The sequence below is a fragment of the Sminthopsis crassicaudata genome, chromosome 2, assembly GCF_048593235.1.
Source record: "Sminthopsis crassicaudata isolate SCR6 chromosome 2, ASM4859323v1, whole genome shotgun sequence".
NCBI lineage: Eukaryota > Metazoa > Chordata > Mammalia > Dasyuromorphia > Dasyuridae > Sminthopsis > Sminthopsis crassicaudata.
In genome coordinates, this window is record NC_133618.1 from 255,584,921 (window position 1) to 255,605,645 (window position 20,725).

At 34.1% G+C, this 20,725-nt stretch overlaps 1 protein-coding gene across 1 annotated transcript in view; it reads left to right on the top strand.

Annotated features, from left to right (window-relative positions):
• The window catches only part of TCEA2 (transcription elongation factor A2), a 44,187-nt gene that overhangs the window by 17,892 nt on the left and 5,570 nt on the right, over positions 1–20,725 (top strand). The window contains 4 exon segments of the mRNA XM_074288927.1: positions 5,052–5,118; positions 5,120–5,186; positions 5,818–5,874; positions 17,426–17,580. Coding sequence (XP_074145028.1) covers positions 5,052–5,118; positions 5,120–5,186; positions 5,818–5,874; positions 17,426–17,580 — 346 coding nt within the window.

Here is a 20,725-nt window from a genome sequence, read left to right on the forward strand (position 1 = left end):
TGGCTTCTGTGTTTTTCTTCTTTGATCGTGCAATTAGTTTGGATACAAGTTATCTCACATGTAGGTGCTTGGGAATGGTTGGCCTGGCATCAGATGTCCTTGAAAAAGCAGTTTTCCAAGGCTGAAAGTTGTGAGGTTTTCTTTCCTTCCCACTAACATTATTGCAGATGAGAGTTGACAGGAAAAGTGATTGTATTTACTGTCTCATTTCTCTCTTTGAGTTTTTTCTGTTGTCTGAAGAAAAGGAGTCCATGGGTGTATGACAGATCATGATTAGGTGTCTATTACATTGCTTAATCATAGAATTAGAAGAGACTAGTGAGGTTGTTTAGTCCAAATCCTTCATTTTATGAAAGCCAAAATCTGTGGTCACTTAGAATATTAATTTTGAAGTATAATTTGGAGCTAGCTCCTCTGACTTCAGATCCAGGGGGTGTGTCTGGGTATGCATATTTTTCATTTATTTTTAATATTTTATTTTTCCCAGTTACATGTAAAATAATTTACATTTGTTTTTAAACCTTTGAGTTCCAGATTCTTCCCCCCAACACATTGAAGAAAGTGCATGTGAAATTATACAAAACATTTCCATAAGTCCTGTTGTGAAAGAAAGCATAGGTCTCCCCCATTCTAAAAAAAAAAAAAAACACAAAACCCTCAAGAAAAGTAAAGTGAAAAAAAAGTATGCTTCAATCTGCAAAATCCAGAATTATTATTATTATTATTATTATTTAAAGCAGGCTATCAGAATTTCTCATCATCAAAACTTTTGTAGAAGTTCATTAAGAATAGCTCATTCATTATAGAAGTTTCCTTCTTTAGGGAAAACCTAATGACTAAGAATGAATCTACTGGGTTCTAGAGTGTGGAGAAGAGCAGAAGATTTAGAATTAGAAAGGGATCTTTGTATCTAGTACAGATTCCTCATTTTATAGAGGTGAAAACTGATGTCTGGATCATTGGTAGTTGTTTGTGTCCTTTATTCTTGAAGAGGACCAAAATGATGTCATTATATTAGAGTCAAGTTGTAGTGTGTCTGATCGTGGCTGATCAGACTAATACAAGCACTTGTCTGGATAACAGAAGTGGTTAATATCAGAATCAGAAATTAAAATCAAGTCTTTTGATTTTAAATTCAGGCTGTATTTTGTTTTTGTTTTTTAACTATACTGCACCGCTTTATGTTAGACTTACATTTAGGGACTGATTTAGAACCTGTCATTTACATAGTTGTTAGAAACTAAATAAATTGGGCTCAATCCCAGAAGCTTTTCTTAAGGAAAGAAGGAAGGAGAGAAGGAAACAAGAATTTGTTAAGCTCTTACTGTGTGCTAGGCACTGTGCTAAACTTTGAGGATACAAACATAAGCCAAAACACATCTGTTGTCCTCAAGGATTTTATATTCTTTTGGGAGAAGCTAACATACAAAAAGAGGCTGAAAAGCAAAAGTGAGAGAGGAGGTGCAGGATGAAGGTATCTGGTAGCAGCACTGTGGTTTTGAAGTCTGGAAACAAAGGACAAGTCTGGGAAGGAATGAAGGCCAACCTGGGCCCTTTCACAAAATGGAGACTTCTCTAGGAACTCATCAGTAGGTGAAAACAGTGGGCCTAACAGAGGGATGAAGAAAGGGCAGCAGACATGATTGGATGTTTAAGGGTGACAAGTCCCAGGCTTTGAGGAGACAGCAGCAGGAACATGGTTTTGAAGGCTGGAAGCCTTCAAACGACAGGGCCGGATTTGTAAGTTTCACTTTTGTCTAACTCTTTGTGATCTCATTTAGGCAAATGAGATCCTGGCAAAGATACTAGAGTGGTTTGTCATATCCTTTTCTAGTTCATTTTACAGATGAGGAAATTGAGAAAAACAAGGTCAAGTGACTTGGCTAGTAAGTATTTGAGACTGGATTTGAGCTCAAGTCTTCTTGACTCCAGGCTTGGTGTTCTAGCCACTGCAACATCTAGCTGCTCCTCCAGGGCCAGAGGTCCCTGAGAAATATGACTATTAAAAGTGATTAGAATGTGATAAGTAATTGCTACCCCTTCCCTCCATCTGCTTCCTTAAGAGTGACTCTCTTGTCTATAAAGAACATACAATGAGAAATGAATATTAGAAATCTCTACTAGCAGCATTAGTAAACCTATGATTGACAGAACCTTGCTTGTGAAATGAATCTTCCCCAAGTGAGAAGTGTAAGCTAGTAAAACTTTTTTCTATAGCTTGATATATAGGAAAGCATGCTGGACTTTCAAATTCAGTTCTGACTAAAATCTACAATCTGTATGACTGCAGAGAAAACGTAATTTCTGAGCTTCATTTGTAAAATGAGGATATTGTTTATTTCATAGGGTTGTTGGATGGAAAGTGCTTTACTTACAAACTTTATTTTATCTGCTCAAAGATGGTAGATGATATCAGACACAAAGTAAAATTATCTTTAGGAATGAATGTCTTCCATCATAATCTCTAAGCCAATCTAAGTTATAGGACATTTTAAACATAGTAGAAGCATTGGAGAGAGTTTTAGAATTCCAAAGATGAGGACTTTGAGGCCCAAATAGCTTTTTTGCTCTGGACAGTCTACTGAACTGGTCTAAACTTGTTTTGGATTCAGATGATTTCTTATTAAATTGGAGGGATAGTAGTTGTTCAGGAGATAGGAGGGAAGACAGAGGTCGTGGGAAAGGAAGACTTAAAATAAAACAACAATAATTTCAGAAGTTAGTGTGGTGCTGGGGAAATGAGATCATTTTCTACACCTGTGTGTTTTTTGCTTTTCTTTTTTCTTTTTTCCCTTAGGAAGTCCTTTTGTTCTTTTTAGTGCATAGACTTGAATCTGTAAATCTCACCTGACTAAATACAGTAACAGCTGCTAAGAATGTTTTAAAGGATTTTACATAGAATTTAGTGCTGAATCATAGGATCCATTTTAGACATATGGATAGCAGTACTGACCTTGTGATCTCAGAGATTATCCCCATCTTTTACAGAAGAGGAAACTGAGGACCAGACACAATAAATGACTTGCCCACGTTCACCCAGGTAATAAGTACTAGAGCTGTGACTTGAATCCAGGTTTCCTTTCTCCAAATCTTCTTCTCTTTTTGGTCAGGTTTGGAAGATCTGATCTTAAAACAGAGCTTAAATTAGAGGCCACTGCTGATATATTATAAACATCCTTCCTTCTCCTTCTTTCCATTTCTTGTCCCCTTAAATGATGAATGTCTCATAAGATCACCCAAATCATAACAATTCCTTAAACAGAAAATACCTAAATTAGTGCATTATGGTTTATGAAATAGGCTAGATCAACAAATTATAGTTCTCTAGAATTTTCGAGTTAAAATTCTCCATAATTTTTGACAGAAAGTTGGGGAATTCTCTTTTTCCTGAGGCAATTGGGATTAAGTGACTTGTCCAGGGTCACATAGCCAGTAAGTGTTAAGTATCTGAGGGCAGATTTGAACTCTGGTCCTCCTGACTTCAGGGCTGGTGCTCTATCCATTGTGCCACCTAGTTGCCCCGAAAAAAAAACCTTTTAAAAGAGATTTGTGAATATTGATGACATCTGCCAAGGTTCTGGGTTAGAACCTCTTGGTAGCTGACACAGTTATACCTGAGGGCTCACAAATTGTCAGGGACAAGAACATATGATATAGAATTATCATTAATTATCATTACCTAGTCCTTTGGTATAACTCCACTTCAGACCCAAAGCAGGTTATTTCATAGCCCAAGACCCAGGAAGGGCTGGCATTACCCTGAATGACAAACCCTTAAATATAGGAGAAACTATCCAGGTAATCATATTCCCTCCAGCCACACTGCACTGTCACAAGGAAGTTTTGCCTGAATCTTTTTGCTTTCTTCCTTCAAAAACACAACTCAGCCAACATAGTTTGATGAGTTATCAGATACCAGCCCAGAGACTTGGGTTCTCTACTTCTATTGGTACTCACGGGTAAACTCAGAGTGGGAATAAAGTTGGTGGCATTGTAAAGATTTTTTGCAACAGTCTCAGTTAATAGATGAACTATCTTGTTTTCTTGATTTGTGATAACATCTTGTTTGTGGGAAAAAAGTATTTCATAAAACTTATAAAGTTTTTCAAATGATCTTCCTGATTAGTTGAGCAGAGCTGTTGTGATCCTCTCAATTCTCAGCCTTTTTGCTAAAGAAATTACACAGGGGAAATGGTATGTTTTAAAAATCTATCAGTTTAAGTTTCCTTTTAAAAAAATGATCATGTCACTAATCAGGGCATTCTTGTAAATGAGACTTGTTTGACCATGAGAACTTTTTTTTTTTTTTTTTTTTGAAGCATATACAAAAATTTACAAAGATACCTTTCTTCTCCCCAGTAACTTATGGTTTAGAGACTTTTTCGGAGCATAGTTCCAAATTGCTTTCTAGAATGCTTGGACAAATTCTCTTCCAGCAGTTGTCATCTTTCTTGTTATCATCATTGCCAATCTGATGGAATGAAGTGGAAATTTACAATTGCTTTAAGGTATTTCTCTACTTAGTGATTTGAAGCATTTTTAGAAATTATGGTTGTTGAAAGTTAGTATTTTTTCCTATGAAAACTTGTTGTTTAATATCATTTGATCATTTTTGGATGGGAATATTGACCTAGAATTAGATTTGGGGTACTTTGATTAGTTTGGAGGCAGCTCTGTGGCATATGGATAGAGCACAAGGCCAGGAGTCAAGAAGACTCATCTTTCTGATTTCAAATCTGGCTTCAGACACTAAATAGTGATATATCCCTGGGCAAGTCACCATTTTTGCCTCAGTTTCCTCATCTGTAAAATGAGCTGGAGAAGGAAATGGCAACCACTCCAGTATCTTTGCCAAGAAGACCCTAAATGAGATCACAAAAGTCAGACACAATTTAAAAACAACTGAGGAACAAACAATATTAGTATTTATTTAACTCACTTGGAATTATGCCTTAAGTTACATATCTTTACCACATTGTCCATGGTTGTCTCAACCAAAACATTCTGACAAAGGTTTTTTTTTTTTTTTTTTTTTTTTTTTTTTTTTTTAGCTCCAACAAAAAGCAAGACCCACCGAGGACTCTCACCACTCCGAAAATTACTACCTTCCCTCCTATTCCCAATAACCTGTGATGCTGTTCGTAATAAATGTCGAGAAATGCTGACAGCAGCCCTTCAGACAGATAGTAAGTGAAGAGAAGTAGATTATCAGAAGGTTTGGCCGCAGAAGGTTCCTTAATATGTGGGATCCTAAAAATTCCCCATTTCCCCCAGACACAACAGGGAAAGGCCTGAATCCTGAGACTATGCATCTAGAAACTCCTGGCATTTGGTAAATAAAACCCTTGGCTATCCCAGTGAGATTTCATGTAAAGGTGTTTAATTTCATAAAGTACTTTGAAGTTCTTGGCTGGAAACTCCAAATAAAGTTTTTATCATAGAGGATCCTATTTTCTGATGTTATGATGCCAAATCCAATTTAGAATGTCATGACTTTGGTCATATTTCATTTTAAGTGCCAAACTAATTAGAAAGGTTGATTATGTTGTCGTCATTTTAGTTCATAACAGATGGAAAGAGTCAAGGGAGAGGACATTATAACCCTGACAGAGATCTGGATTGTGGAAATGGCAAAGAACTCAAAAATAAATCAGCTACACAGTTTGGGTTTGGCGTCAGCTATAAGTTATGGGCATGACTTTATTTCTGGAAAATGATGAATTAACTCAATTAGCTTCTCACAATGAAAAAGTTACTATTATTATTTTTTTCCTTTTCTGACATTGGTTGTTGTTTAGAACTGTCTTTTGTTTACAGATGACCATATTGCGATTGGTGCAGACTGTGAGCATTTATCTGCCCAGATTGAAGAATATATCCTTTGAAAGAAGGCTTGCCAGAAGGAGGCTGAGTAGATGAGTATTTGCTCCACAGCTTGGGAGGGAATCACAACTGGGCTTAATTATGTCTTAAGAGAGATGCTATCAATAGCTCAGACCATTCCTTTCTGGGCCAGAAGACTATAAAGTTAACATATTGTATAAATCTTTAGCTAATTCAGTTTAGTAACAAATGCTTCTTAAGTTCCTAATACTTTGCTTGATGCTAAGATACAAAGATGAAAAGTGGACTAGTCCTTATTCTCAAGAGCTTCCAATTTAGAGGAAAATGGTGGTGTATACAAGATGAATACAGATAAATATGATGCAAAGTAGAATGGGTTGTAGTCAAAGGAGAGATCCAGACAAAGAACTCTAGGAAAAGTTGAGGAGTGAATGATCATTTTTGTTTAGGAGGAGCAGGTATGAGGGAGCATTTATTGTGGGGAGGATTTCAATAAGTAAAGATAAGGAGACAGTGCATTTCACTCGTTGGTGATGGCAGTGCATGGAGTTGAGGAGGACAAACTCAGAGGCGTGGAGTGTAGTTCATCCCCTATATCTAATCAATTGCCAAGGCTTATTGACTCTACCTTCCAGCAAATCTCTTATTATTCTTCTTCATTATCTAGCATTTACATAGAAGCTCTGGATTTTGGTTATAATGTTCCTGGGAATTTTCATTTGGAGAATAAAGTCTGATTGCTCTACCCCCGCTCTGAACTCTGTGATTGCCTGTCCTGGATTTAGGTCTGAGCAACAGTGCTGGGTTGGGCTCAGTGCCAGTCTATTGGCTTACACTGACAAAATTGTAGGCTTCCTTTTGGTTTGGTATTCCTACCCTCATTATTCTTTTGCAGACTTCAAGGCCACACTGTTACAGCTTGCTTCTGAAACTTCTCCTTGTTTGATATAGAGTCCAGGGTCTGTGCTGAAGGTTTAGAGATAGGGCAGGGACAGGTCATCTCTCCTCCTTATTCTACCCTGTTTCTGTGACCCAGAAATGGAGACTAGTGAACAGAAGTTGCTAGTTGGCACCATTGAGGCTGGAATGGCTCTGGAGATGAGGCCCCAATATGAGCCTGGGACCTCTTTTTGTTCTGGTGCACAAACTTCCTGTGCTCCACGCCAGACTTTGTCCCAGGGTTCAAAGACTTCTCTGTCTTTGCTATGCTGATTTGATCTGGAAAGATGTTTCTAACTTTGCCTTGAATTTCTCCATCAAGATTTCATCTGGTGTATATGTGCAGAGAAGGTTTGGGGGAGAACTTGCTGTCCTGCTAGTCCAACATCTTCACTATGATTCCAGCAGTTCCATTTAAAAGATGCCGTAAGTCCCACAAAAACATTGATTCACTTATAGCCAGGGGGTTGTGAGGTTTGGCCCATGATATTTCAGACCTTTTTCTCCATCACTTCTGTCTTCTGCTTTCATTCATGGCTCCTTGTATACTTTTAGAATGAAATCTCCCTTTTTTTGGCTTATTTTTAATACACATTGTTTTACGAATTTTGCTGGGAGAGAAAAATCAGAGCACATGGGAAAAACCATGGGAGAAAGAAAAAAAAAAAAACAAGAGAAAAGAAGTGAACATAGCATATATTGACTTACATTTAGTCTCCTTAGATATTTTTCTGGATGCAGATGACATTTTCTGTCCAAAGTCTTTTGGGATTGCCTTGGATCACTGAATCACTGAGAAGAACCAAGCCTTTCATAGTTGATCATCGCACATTCTTGCTGTTATGTACAATATATTCCTGGTCCTCCTTGTTTTGCTCAGCATCAGTTTATGTAAATCTTTCCAGGCCTTCTATAATCATCTTGTTAATCATTTTTTTATACAACAATAATATTCCATTATCTTCATTTACCACAATTTGTTCAACCATTCTCAAGGGACAGGCATCTACTCGTTTTCCAGTTCTTTGCTACCACAAAAAGAGCTGCTACAAACATTTTTGCATATATGGGTCCTTTTCCCTCCTTTTTGATTTCTTTGGGATAATGGTACTGCTGGGTCAAAGGGAATGCACAATTTTATAGCTCTTTGGGCATAGTTCCAGATTGTTCTCTGGAATGGTTGGATCATTCCACAGCTCCACCAGCAATACATTAGTGTCCCAGTTTTCCCACATCCATTTCCTGTCCAACATCCTTTCCTGTCATCTTAGCCAATCTGAGAGATATGATATGGTACCTCAGAATTGTTTAATTTGCATTTCTCTAATCAATAGTGATTTAAAACATTTTTCCATATAACTAAATGGCTTTAATTTCATCATCTGAAAATTGCCTATTCATATCCTTTGATCATTTATCACTTGGGGAATGATGTGTCTTCTTATAAGTTTCACACAGTTCTTTATATATTTTAGAAATGAAACCTTTATCAGAAATATTGGCTGTAAAGATTTTTCCCCATCTTTGTACTTCCCTTTTAATCTTGTTTCTGTTGGTTTTATTTGTGTAAAACTTTTTAAATTTAATGTAATCAGTCCATTTTGCCTTTCATAATGTTCTCTAGCTCTTCTTTGGTCATAAATTCCTCCCTTCTTCAAAGATCTGATAGGTAAATTATCCTTTGTTCTCCTAATTTGTTTGTGGTTGGTATCAACCTTTACATCCAAATCACGTATCCATTTTGACCTTATTTTGGTATGAGGTGTGAGATGTAAATTTATGCCGAGTTTCTGACATAATATTTTCCAGTTTTCCTAGCAATTTTTGTCAAATAATGAATTATTATTCCAGAAGCTAGAATTTGGGTGTTTATCAAATACTAGATGGCTCTATAGACCTTGCTTATTGTATTGTGTGTATTAGAATGAAATCTCTTAATGCTTCTTCTGTTATTTTTTTGTTTACCTTTCTTGTATTTCTTTTGTTGGTAATGTTTGCAAAACAAATAATTTGTTCAAATCTGGTTTTCTTTCTAGGAGTGCTTCAAACATCTTTATTGATATTTTTTATTAGTGGTTATGCTAAGGTTTATAGGGTATATTAACTTGGGTTATATCTTGAATTCTTCTGCTGTTTGAAACATATTATTTCATTCCCTCCTTTTGTTTCTTATAAGTACAGAATAATGTTATATTTCTTTCCTTTATTTTTGAAACTTTGTGATGATTTGTAGAATTTGTTATTTGTTAGTGGAATTGCCACATTTAACCACTATGTGTTTAGATGTGGCAGATGATTTTTTTTCCTTGGGAGGTCACCTTTCTGTGGGTTCTTTCTATTGACATTTTGTAGTCTTATGTTCAGAAGTTCTGGTTAATTTTTTTGTATTATTTTTTCAGTTTTTTTTGAAGTTGACGTATTTGTCTGGAAGGCCTATAATCCTTAAATTGTCTGCATCCTGTTCTTATATTCATTTTATTTTGCTTGTATTTAGATTGTTTTTTCTTAATGTTGTTGCTTTTGGCTTCTTTCAGATTACTTTTCATTTTTTGTATTTGTATTCTTAATCAATTACTCTCTTCATTTCTTTGGTAAGATTTGGCACTGAAGACTCAAGCTTTTCTGTTCTTCCAGTTCTGCCATGTAGTTCATATATTCCATTTTCATGATTATTTCCCTTTTAAACTTCAGAAACATTTTGCTATTATTCCATATATATATATATATATATATATATATATATATATATATATATATATATATATATATATATATATATATATATATTGTTTTTGGAATTCACAGGTTCCTCTGATTCATCAGGTGTTGATTCACTTTTCTTTATCTTACAATATTTTTTTTTTTTTTTAGTTCTTAGAACTCTTTTGGAGAATTTGGAGGTTATATTCCCTTCTGTTATTAATATCTTCCCTGTTGATTTATTGCTTAATGCTTAAATTCTGTAACTGAATTTCCTTCCTCCTAAGATCTTTGATAAATTCAGCTATTTTCTTATTTTTCTCTATTACTCCTTTTCTTATTCCTTTTCTTTTTATGGTGGTTTTCCAGGAATCTAGATCTCAAAAAGCCTCAGCCTCCCCCCTTGCTAGACAGTTAATATTTCTTCATTTTCAATCTTTGTCTCAGGTGATTTCTGGAGATACAGAATTGGTTCCAGCTGGATGCTGCACTATTTTCCTCAGGCTTAGTGGAGTGGCACACAGCCACACACACAAGCCCCAATTTTTTCTGTTCCTTAGTTCCCAGATGAACTCTGTTACAGAACATAGCATTGCCACATTGCTGTTCCAGCCAGGACAAACTTTTGTTTTTTTTACTTTCTATGGCACTGGGGGAAGAAGGAGTTTATAGTAAAATTCTACTGCAAGCTCATGATTTAACTTGTGCAACCTTGCCTTAAACATGGTGGGTTGTGGGGTAAAGAGTGCTCACTGAGCAATAAGGATTAGCTTTTTCTGTTGTTGGTTCAGTGGATTACTGCTTTGTTAGGTGTTGTAGGTGGTGAAGGCAGCTAAATTGTTTTATCTCTTACACATAATTCTTATTTTGGAAAGTTTTCAGAGGTCTTGAATCTTTGAGAAAATGTCTAGTCTTCTATCTTGATCACATGACTCAGAACTCTAATATTTAAAGTTCTTCACAATCTGGTTCCAACATATGTGTCCAGACTGATTTCCATTATTTCCCATCAAAGAGTCAGTGGGTATAAGGGAAGCCAAACAGACCTCCTTGATGTTCTTTATATGTAACTCTTCTTGCTCCTCTGTTTTGTGCCTCATGTCTTGAATGCTCTCCTACTCTCGTCCCAGCTCCCTTCAAAACTCAGTTTGAGTCATTTTCTATATGAAACTTTAATCCCTTCAGTTGTTAGTGCTGTACCTTCTCTTAGAATTATTTTGTCTTTGTGTTGAATATATTTCATATTTACTTAGCTCTGAACATGTTATTTCTCTCAGTAGAATGTAAGCTCCTTAAAGGCAAGAATGTTTCCTTGATGTCTTTGTATCCCTAGTGCTTTGGATAGTAATCTGACATGTAGGGGAATAGTAATGCTCATTAAATTGTTGAATGATGTACAATGAATCTGGAAAGGTAGGTTGGAGACATTATGGATGATTTTGAATATTAGGCTTGGAAACTTGTATTTATAGACAATATGGAGCCATGTATAATTTTTGATCTGGAAAGTGACATTTTTAGATTTATCTCTTAGGAGGATTATTCTGTAGCAGTGTCAAAGGATTGTAGAAGGAAGATTTTTTTTTGTTGTTGTTTCTTTTTTATTATTATTATTAAAGCTTTTTATTTTCAAAACATAAGCACGGATAATTTTTCAACATTGATTCTTTCATAGTCTTGTGTTCCAAATTTTCCTCTCCCCCCTCCCCCATGGCAAGTAATCCAATATATGTTATACACGTTAAAATATATGTTAAATCCAATATATGTAAACATATTTGTACAATTATCTTGCTGCACAAGAAAGATCAGATCAAAAAGGAAAGAAAATGAATAAGAAAACAAAATGCAAATGAACAACAAAAAGAGTGAACATATTATATTATGATCCACACTCAGTTCCCACAGTCCTCTCTCTGTATGCAGATGGCTCTCTTCATCACAAGATCATTGGAATTAGCATCAATCATCTCATTATTGGAAACAGCCATGTCCATCAGAATTGATCATTGTATAATCTTCTTGTTGCCGTGTACAATGATCTTGTTCTATTCATTTCACTTAGTATCAGTTCATATAAGTCTCTCTAGGCCTCTCTAAAATCATCCTCCTGATTGTTTCTTATAGAGCAATAATATTCCATAACAATAATATACCATTAACTTATTCAGCCATTCTCCAACTGATGGGCATCCACTATTTCTAGTTTCTTGCCATTACAAAAAGGGCTGCCACAAATATTTTTGCACATATGTGTTTCTTTCCCTCTTTTAAGATCTCTTTGGGATATAGGCCTTGTAGAAACACTTCTGGATCAAAGCACAGTTTGATAACTTTTTGAGCATTGTTCCAAATTGCTCTCCAGACTGGATCTACCAACAATGTATCAGTGTCCCAGTTTTCCCATATCCCCTCCAAGATATATCATTATTTTTTCCTATCATTTTAGCCAATCTGAGAGATGTGGAGTGATATCTCAGAATTGTCTTAATTTGCATTTCTCTGATCATTAGTGATTTAGAGCACCTTTTCTTATGACTAAAAATGGTTTTAATTTCTTCATCTAAAATTGTACATATCCTTTGACCATTTATCAATTGGAGAAATGGCTTGAATTCTTGGAAATTTGAGTCACTTCTGTCTATATTTTAGAAATGAGGCTTTTATCAGAACCCTTAAATGTAAAAATGTTTTCCCAGTTTATTGCTTCCCTTCTAATCTTATCTGCATTAGTTTTGTTTGTACAAAAACTTTTTAGCTTAATATAATCAAAATTATCTATTTGGTGTCCAATTATGAGTTCCAGTTCTGTGATCACAAATTCCTTCCTTCTCCACAGGTCTGAGAGGTAAACTATCCTATGTTCTTCTGATTTGCTTATAATATCACTCTTTATACCTAGATCATTAACCCATTTTGACCTTATCTTGGTATATGGTGTTAAGTGTGGGTCAATGCCTCGTTCTGATTTTCCAAGCAGTTTTTGTCAAATAGTTCTTATCCTAAAAGCTGGGGTCTTTGGGTTTGTTAGACACTAGATTGCTATAGTTATTGACTATTTTGTCCTGTGAACCTAACGTATTCCACTGATCAACTTCTCTATTTCTTATCTAGTATCAAATATTTTTGATGACCACTGCTTTATAATATAGTTTTAGGTCTGGCACAGCTAGGCTACCTTCATTGGCATTTTTTTCATTAATTTCTTTGAAATTCTTGATCTTTTGTTCTTCCAGATGAACTTTGTTATTATTTTTTCTAGATCTGTAAATTGGTTTCTTGGGAGTTTGATTGGTATGGCACTAAATAAATAGATTAATTTAGGTAGTATTGTCATTTTTATTATATTCGCTCAAATATCAAAAATGTGATCAAATAAGATATCAAAATCAAAAATTTGATATTTTTCCAACTTATTAGGTCTGACTTTATTTGTGTGGAAAGTGTTTTGTAGTTGTGTTCATATAGTTCCTGACTTTCCCTTGGCAGATAGATTCCTAAATATTTTAAAATATTGACAGTTATTTTGAATGGAATTTCTCTTTGTATTTCATACTGCTGGACTTTGTTAGTTGTATATAAAAATGCTGATGATTTATGTGGGTTTATTTTGTATCCTATAACTTTGATAAAGTTATGAATTGCTTCTAGTAGTTTTTTAGTTTATTCTCTAGGGTTCTCTAAGAATACCATCAAATCATCTGCAAAGAGTAATAATTTGGTTTCCTCTAATTCCTTTAATCTCTTTCTCTTCTCTTATAGCCAGTGCTAACATTTCTTTTTTATTTTTAATTTATTTTTATTTTTTATTATTATTATAGCTTTTTATTTACAAAACATGCATTTTTTGCTGCACAAGAAAAATTGGATCTAGAAAGAAAGAAAAAAACCTGAGAAGGAAAACAAAAATGTAATTACTAACGTTTCTTATACAGTATTGAATAGTAATGGTGATAGGGGGGCAACCTTGTTTCACTCATGATGTTATTGAGAATGGTTCTAGTTTGTCCCCATTACATATGATGCTTGGTGATGGTTTTAAATAGATACTATTGATCATTTTAAAGAAAAGTCCATATATTCCTATACTACTCTAGTGGTTTTTTTTGTTTTTTTTTTTAAGAGGAATGGGTGTTGGATTTTATCAAATGCTTTTTCTGCATCTATTGAGATAATCATTTGATTTTTGTTAGTTTGGTTATTGATATAATCAATTATACTAATAGTTTTCCTAATATTGAACCAGCCCTGCTTTCCTGGTATAAATCTACTTGGTCATAGTGTATTATCCTGGGGATGACTTTCTGTAATCTCTTTGCTAATATTTTATGTAAGATTTTTGCATCAATATTCATTAGGGAAATTGGTCTATAATTTTCTTTCTCTGTTTTCACCCTACGTAAAGGAAGATTTGATACATTGGCTCTTGGGAGTGTCTACCTGAGAGATTTTGTATTTAGTTGTATGATGGATAGAATTTCTCCTTCTCTATGTCCTACTATTGATGACTATGCTTGATGCACATACAATACCTACAGCAGGACCTTTTGATTGATAGTGGGGTATGAGTGTTACCTGCAATAATCTCTTCTGTTAAGTATATAGAGTACACTTAGGATTGTTTATTCTTTTTCAAAGCCTTAGCTTTTTGTTTACTCATATGACATCACAGCATTATAGACTGCTGCTATAGAATACAATCACATTGTTGTTTAATATGGAATGGAGAATATTTAGAGGTTTACCAGGTTGGTGAGAGACTTGGAGGCAATTCCAAATGGGGATTGGCTGAAGGAATCTGAGGATGTTTACTCTGGAGAAGAGAAGATTTAGGGGACATGTGATAGAGATGTTTAAGTGATTGAAGGACCATTGCTCTCTCTGGATCCAGAACAAATCTAGCAATAATGGGTGGAAGTTTTAGAAAAATAGATTTTGGCTTAATGTGTGAAAACACTTCCCGATAATTAGATTTGTTCAAAAGTGCATCAATTTCTTAGAGATGGAGTGTGTTCTTCCTCTTTAGAAGACTTTCAGCTGGATGATTGTTGAGTTTCAAATCAAAGTGCAATGTGTCAGCTATCATCATCATCATCATTGTTATTATTATTGGAAAGTTCTTTTCTTTTTAATACAGTTTAGATGGAAATAATCCTATATTACTACCTACTGTTATTCTTTTATACTTAATGTTCTATAAAGTAATGTAAAAGTATTACATTATTCATCTTCTCTAGTCACTGAAAACTTCCTCCGTTCAATTCTAGTAGCAGACAAGATAATAGGAATATCTGCTTTTGCATTTCCTTACATGATTTTGCTAGCTTTCTACATTTTGAAAGCTTTTTATCTCCTTATGAATATTTAATATATCAATGTCTATTAAAATGTTACTTTAGAGTTTTTATGAATCAGAATTATATTTGGGTGATTATGGATAATATAGTTTAGTCTGAACCAGTAAGGTTTATTGGTTGAGTTTTTTGTGTTTTTAGTTTGTGGATTTGTAGTTTGTCAGTCCAAGAAAGATAGCAAGCTTCTAATGTCTAATTCTAGCCGTCACTTCATGTCTTGCTGGATATTTACACAGTTTGATTCCACCCAATGTTCCTAGATTTGCTCTCTGAAGTCAGACAGAATGATGACTCTTCAATTACTTTAACATAACCTCCTAAATCTTTTCTTCTTCAGATTAAACACCTGGGTAATTTAATTTCTGCTACTTCCTTGTATAAGTCTAGGTTCCTTAAAACTAACTTAAAAATTTTTTTTTTAATTTTATTTTTCTATTAAATTTATTTATTTTTAATACACATGGCTTTATGAATCGTGTTGGGAGATAAAAATCAGAGCAAATGGGAAAAACCATGGGAGAGCTAAAAAAGAAAAAAAAAAACAGAAAAAAAGAAGTGAATATAGCATGTGTTGATTTACATTCAGTTTCTTTAGTTCTTTTTCTGGATGCAGATAGCATTTTCTGGCCAGTGTCTATTGGGATTACTTTGAATCACTGAACCATTGAGAAGAATCTACTTTTTCAGAATTGATTATTGCACATTCTTGCTGTTATTATATACAATGTGTAGCTGGTTCTGTTTGTTTAGCTCAGCATCAGTTCATTTAAATTTTTCCAGGTCTTTCTAAAATCAGCTTGTTCACCATTTTTTATAGAACAATAATATTCTATTACCTTCATATATCACAATTTGTTTCACCATTCCCCAATTGATGGGCATCTATTCATTTTTCAATTCTTTTTAAAGCTAACTTTTCTATAATTTCTAGTGATAATCAATTGGTTCCAAATTGCTGTCATCAAGTCCTCCATTTTTATAGTCAGATCCCCATGACTTGGTCATTTATTTGACTCTTCCCTGTCTATATTATTATTATTTCAATTTACTGTACTAATATATTGTAGTATAATAATACTGTTATTAATATATTGTTGGTTATGAGTATTTGGTATGGCAATATCTGTCAAGAGTGTTGTTCTTACATTTGGGGATTGAAATTATGTCTAGGTGATTGTGGGCAAAAATTTTGATTGTGACAAAAAGGTTTTGTATTTGTTTTTAAGCAGTTTCTTTTTTTAAGTTTAAAGAAGTTTGGGTATCTGCATTTGTAGTGCAAGAATCTGTTGTCTGCTAGTTTTTGAAGGACAGTTTGTTTCTTGTATTCAGTTTTGGCTACTTGATTATATCTTTCTGAGTGTTTGTTATATGCTAAATTTTTGGAGCTTTTAGGAATATGTTGTATGGCATGTTAATGTTTCCTTGTGTTCTGAAATGCTATCTAAGGGAGTTGGGACTTGATTGATGCAGATTTTGCAAGGAAACTGTGAAACTTAACAATAAGCTGCAAAAATTTAGCATCTGCTGAATAACTAGAAAAAAATCAAAAGGCCAGAATTACCCACTGATAGTTTGTTATTCTTTATAATTTATCAGACAACACACAGATACCCAGATACTTTTGAAAATTTATTATATAAATTCTACTAAAACCAATGCAACATTCCAGACAAAAGCTTTCCTCTAAATTGCTCTGATATAACATTGATCCCACAGATTCAAGGAATTTTTTAAAGAAGTGTTTTTAACAGATGTTACACTACTACAATTTCATTTCATTTAGTTTGAAGATTATGAATTAACTTTCAAAATATAAAGATCTAGCAGAAGAACCCAAAGCCATGTGGAAACTAGTTGAGATACACAGCATTCATGGCTTCCTGTCTGCTGCTGGAATTGTACTAAAGATGCTTTCAGTAAATCTACAAAATACTTTTGTTCAATAACAAAAAGTAGTTATTTTATCCAGTAAGGCCAGAATCTGCAAAATATCAAATGTAAAAAAAAAAAGTAAATATTTTACTGACTTTCCACCAGAACTCTTTCTAACTGGACTGCATTAAAATAGATAAGAAGAAGGACATTATAATATTATTGTTGTTGTTGTTTTGTGTGGTAGGTAAAGGTCTTATGTGACTCTTAGAAGCCTTTAGATGGGTAGTTAAATTAATATGTGATCACTGAAAACATCAGCAATATTTTTGTCCCCTTCATTGTTGGCAGAAAGTATATCAGTAGAAACTTAGGGGAAAAGAGCATAATTTGTATTTTTGTATTTTTGCTGCTTTTCTTTTTCCACTCCTAAGCAGGCTGTCATATGAGTGGACATGTCTTTTCTTTTGTATCTTGATCTTAAATTGGTTTTCAGAAATGTTTTTACTGATTATAGTACATTATTTTTGCTTCCAGTAAGATACTGTCCCTGTGTTAATGCAGTAGGTTTATAGAAGATTTTGTTAACTTTTTGAATATCAGATACAGCAAAGAGCATTTGGAATTCCTTATGCTAGAAGGCATTGATCCTTTGATTGCTGAGGTAAAAGCAGGAACTTCCTGTTCACCTTATAAATCCTTAAATATGCTTGTACATATCTACCAAGATGTCAAGAATACAGATATGAAGTACAAAAACCGAGTGAGAAGCCGGATCTCCAACTTAAAGGATTCTAAAAACCCTGACCTGAGAAAGAATGTTTTGTGTGGAGCAATCACACCAGAACAGATTGCTGTGATGACCTCTGAGGTGAGCTATAAAACTCTCATTTCCACCCTTCTGCCCCCTTGAATATTGCTATTCAACTAAAACGATACTTGATAGATTATCCATAGAATTCCTGTTGCGATAAAATCATCCCGGCTCCTATTTACTGTGAGATTTAATAGCCAAATAGGCCCATTTCTCAGCTTTAAGAGTAAAGGTCCTAGAAATTATTATAAAGTGAGATTTCTTTTGTAGTGTAGATCATGGAAATTAAAGAAGCCTATTGAAAGTTTGGTAATTCCCAATAGTTCCTAGTCTAAAGCAATATGAAGCTACTACTGTTTCCATGAATAGCATTGATGTGGTATTTAGAGGAATAATTCATTATGTATCCTTGAAGTATAGAATACTTAGCAGCAGGAAAGAGGAATTTCATTTTTTTCCCTTTACACTGATTTTTATTTTATTTTTTTAAGATTTAACGATGTCCCTTTTACTGGTCTTGTTTTAGACCATTGTCAAACTCAAATAGAAATGGATCTCTATGGGTCTCATAGAGAAATGGATCTCTATTGACTCAGAAAGCCACAAATTACTATTATTTGAGCAAAAGTTTGACACCTCTGTTCTAGATCATTTTGTTTAATAAAGGATGGAAATGTAGTAAAAAAAATTTAAATTGGCTACTTATGCATCTTTTTGATAAAATAAGATGTAGTGGAATGTCTTAGGGTTTTCTCTTAGTCATGTGCTGTTCAACATTTTTTTTTTTCCATTGACATGAATGGAAAATGTAGATAGTATGCTTATAAAATTTAAATTAGACACAATGCTAAGAGGGATAGCCAACACATTTGTTGACTGGGTTAGGAGCCAAAAGACTCAATAGGCTATAGAACAATGATCTCCCTTTAATAAAGTGAGGTTTAATTGAGATAAGTGTAAGATTCTACTTTTAGGTTAAAAAAAATCATTTGCACAGGTTTGGGATAACAGAGGTATGGCTAGATAATCAAGAGGCATTAATTAAGTATCTACTATGTGCATTGTGTTATGTAAAAAAAGATCTGGACATTTTAGTGGACCTATAAATTTACCATAAGTGTATGACATGGTAGCCAAAAAAAGCTAACAATCTTGGGCATATTCATAGAGGCACAAGTGTCTCTCTACCAGTCTACAAGAGAGTCCTATTTCATTCTGCTCTTGATATTCTGTTCATTTTCAGGAGCCATATTTTAGGAATCACTTTGTTAATTAGAATTTGTGCAGAGGAGGGTGGTCAGGGTAATGTGGGAACTAGAGAGAATGAAAGCTCTATTAAAGGAAAAAGTAGTGTTTAAACTGAAAAAGGGAAAATGTAGAGGGTAAATGGTACCTGTCTTCAAATATTTGTAAGTCTGTTACATAAAAGGGGATTAGAATCTTTCTGCTTGGCCATTGAAGGCAGAATGAGATTCAACTGGTAGAAATTAGAGAGGTGTGACTTAACATAAGGAAAACTCTCTAAAAATTGGAGCTGTCCAAAAGTAAAGGCTGCGACGAGGTCCTTCTTAATAAAGTGGAGGTTGGATGACCATTTGTCAGTATATTGATTTTTATTCCAAGTATATGTTGGATTAGATCACTTTATGGGAAAGTCCTTTCCAATTCTAAAGTTCATTGTATTTCTCAGATTGTGATATTTTAAAATTCTTTTAGTAAAATTTGTAAATATTACTAAGTTAAAAAAGAAAATAGGTTACCTTTTGCCAAAGAGGGGATGAACTTAAAATGTAGAAAGAAACTTGTATTTTCAGGGATGGCCAATGTGGGAATTTGTTTTACTGGATTATGTATATTTATGAAAAGTGTTTTAATTTTTGTTTTTCTTGTTATTGTCCTTTAGTAGGGAAGGTGGGTATTGGGAGAGACAGATACATGCATAAAAAGAACAATTTAAAAAAAAAAAAAGTAGGGTCCAATAGTCAGTAAAAAAGAGTCCATAGTAGTGATTGCTCATTCTGGGTTTAATACTTCAGGAATTATGTCTAGAATTTCAAGAAGAATTGTTAAATTGTCAAAGATATTTCAAAATTGATATTTAGTGTGGAAATATGTTTAGAAGAGTTGCACATGTTTAACTTATGTTGGATTACTTGCTATTTAGGGGAAGGGAGTGGAGTGGAGGGAGGGAGGGAGAAAAATTTAGAACACAAGGTTTTACAAGGGTAAATGTTGAAAACTATTTGTATGTATTTTGAAAATAAAAAGTTATTAAAATTTATTAAAAATTGATTTTTAGTCTTTTGATATAAAAAATCAGATTGTTCTTTTAAAAAGAACAAGGGGAGGGGACATTATGAAATTAAACAGGTGACAGTGGACTGTGATAAAAAGTGGTTGAGAAACTTCCTTCAGTGCTGTTGAGTTGCTATGTGACCTCATTCTATAGCTCTGATAAATTTCTTTCTTTGTCTCAATACCCTTTAATAATTTTAGTATCATGTGTTATATACCATGTGCCTTTCCTAAACAACTTAATAAATCTGTAGATTTTCTTTATAGACTTTTTATATCCCTTGATCTATAAGTAGAAGACTTTAAGGCAATATTAGAAGAAAAGTAGTTTGATCTTACAGAGGCTTTTTAAGAATGAAGGATCTTAGAGACATGGCATGCCATGTGAAGACTAGTAGAAGAAACAGGTAGTGTTAAAACCTGGAGAAGGTAAATCTTTTAGTGAGGGTGGAGATTATGATTAGTTATCTTTACTTATCTGAAAGGCTGTCTTGTGAAGGACAGATTATGCTTGTTCATTTTGGTCCCTGAGGGCCCAACTAGGAACAATAAATGGAAAATGAAGAGAGATTTTAGGGAGACTTTAGGAAGAAACTTTCTAATAAAGCTGTCTGGAAAAGCAGTTATCAGTAAAGGAAGTCTGGAGTTCCCCTTCTTTGGAGTTCCCCTCAAGCAGTGTCTGATGGAAGATTTGTGAGTAATGTCAGAAGAGGGGGTTCTTATTCAAGTCCAGATTAGCCTAAGTCACTTCTGAGGTTCCTTTCAATTCTGATAATAGGATTTAGGGCTAAAAAAGGGGGCTTGAGAGATTCCATTGTTCATTTTCTTTCTGTTATTGCTGAGGAACCCAAGACATTAAACAAATTCAGAATCCCACTAGTAATGAGTGACAGAGGCCAAATATTCA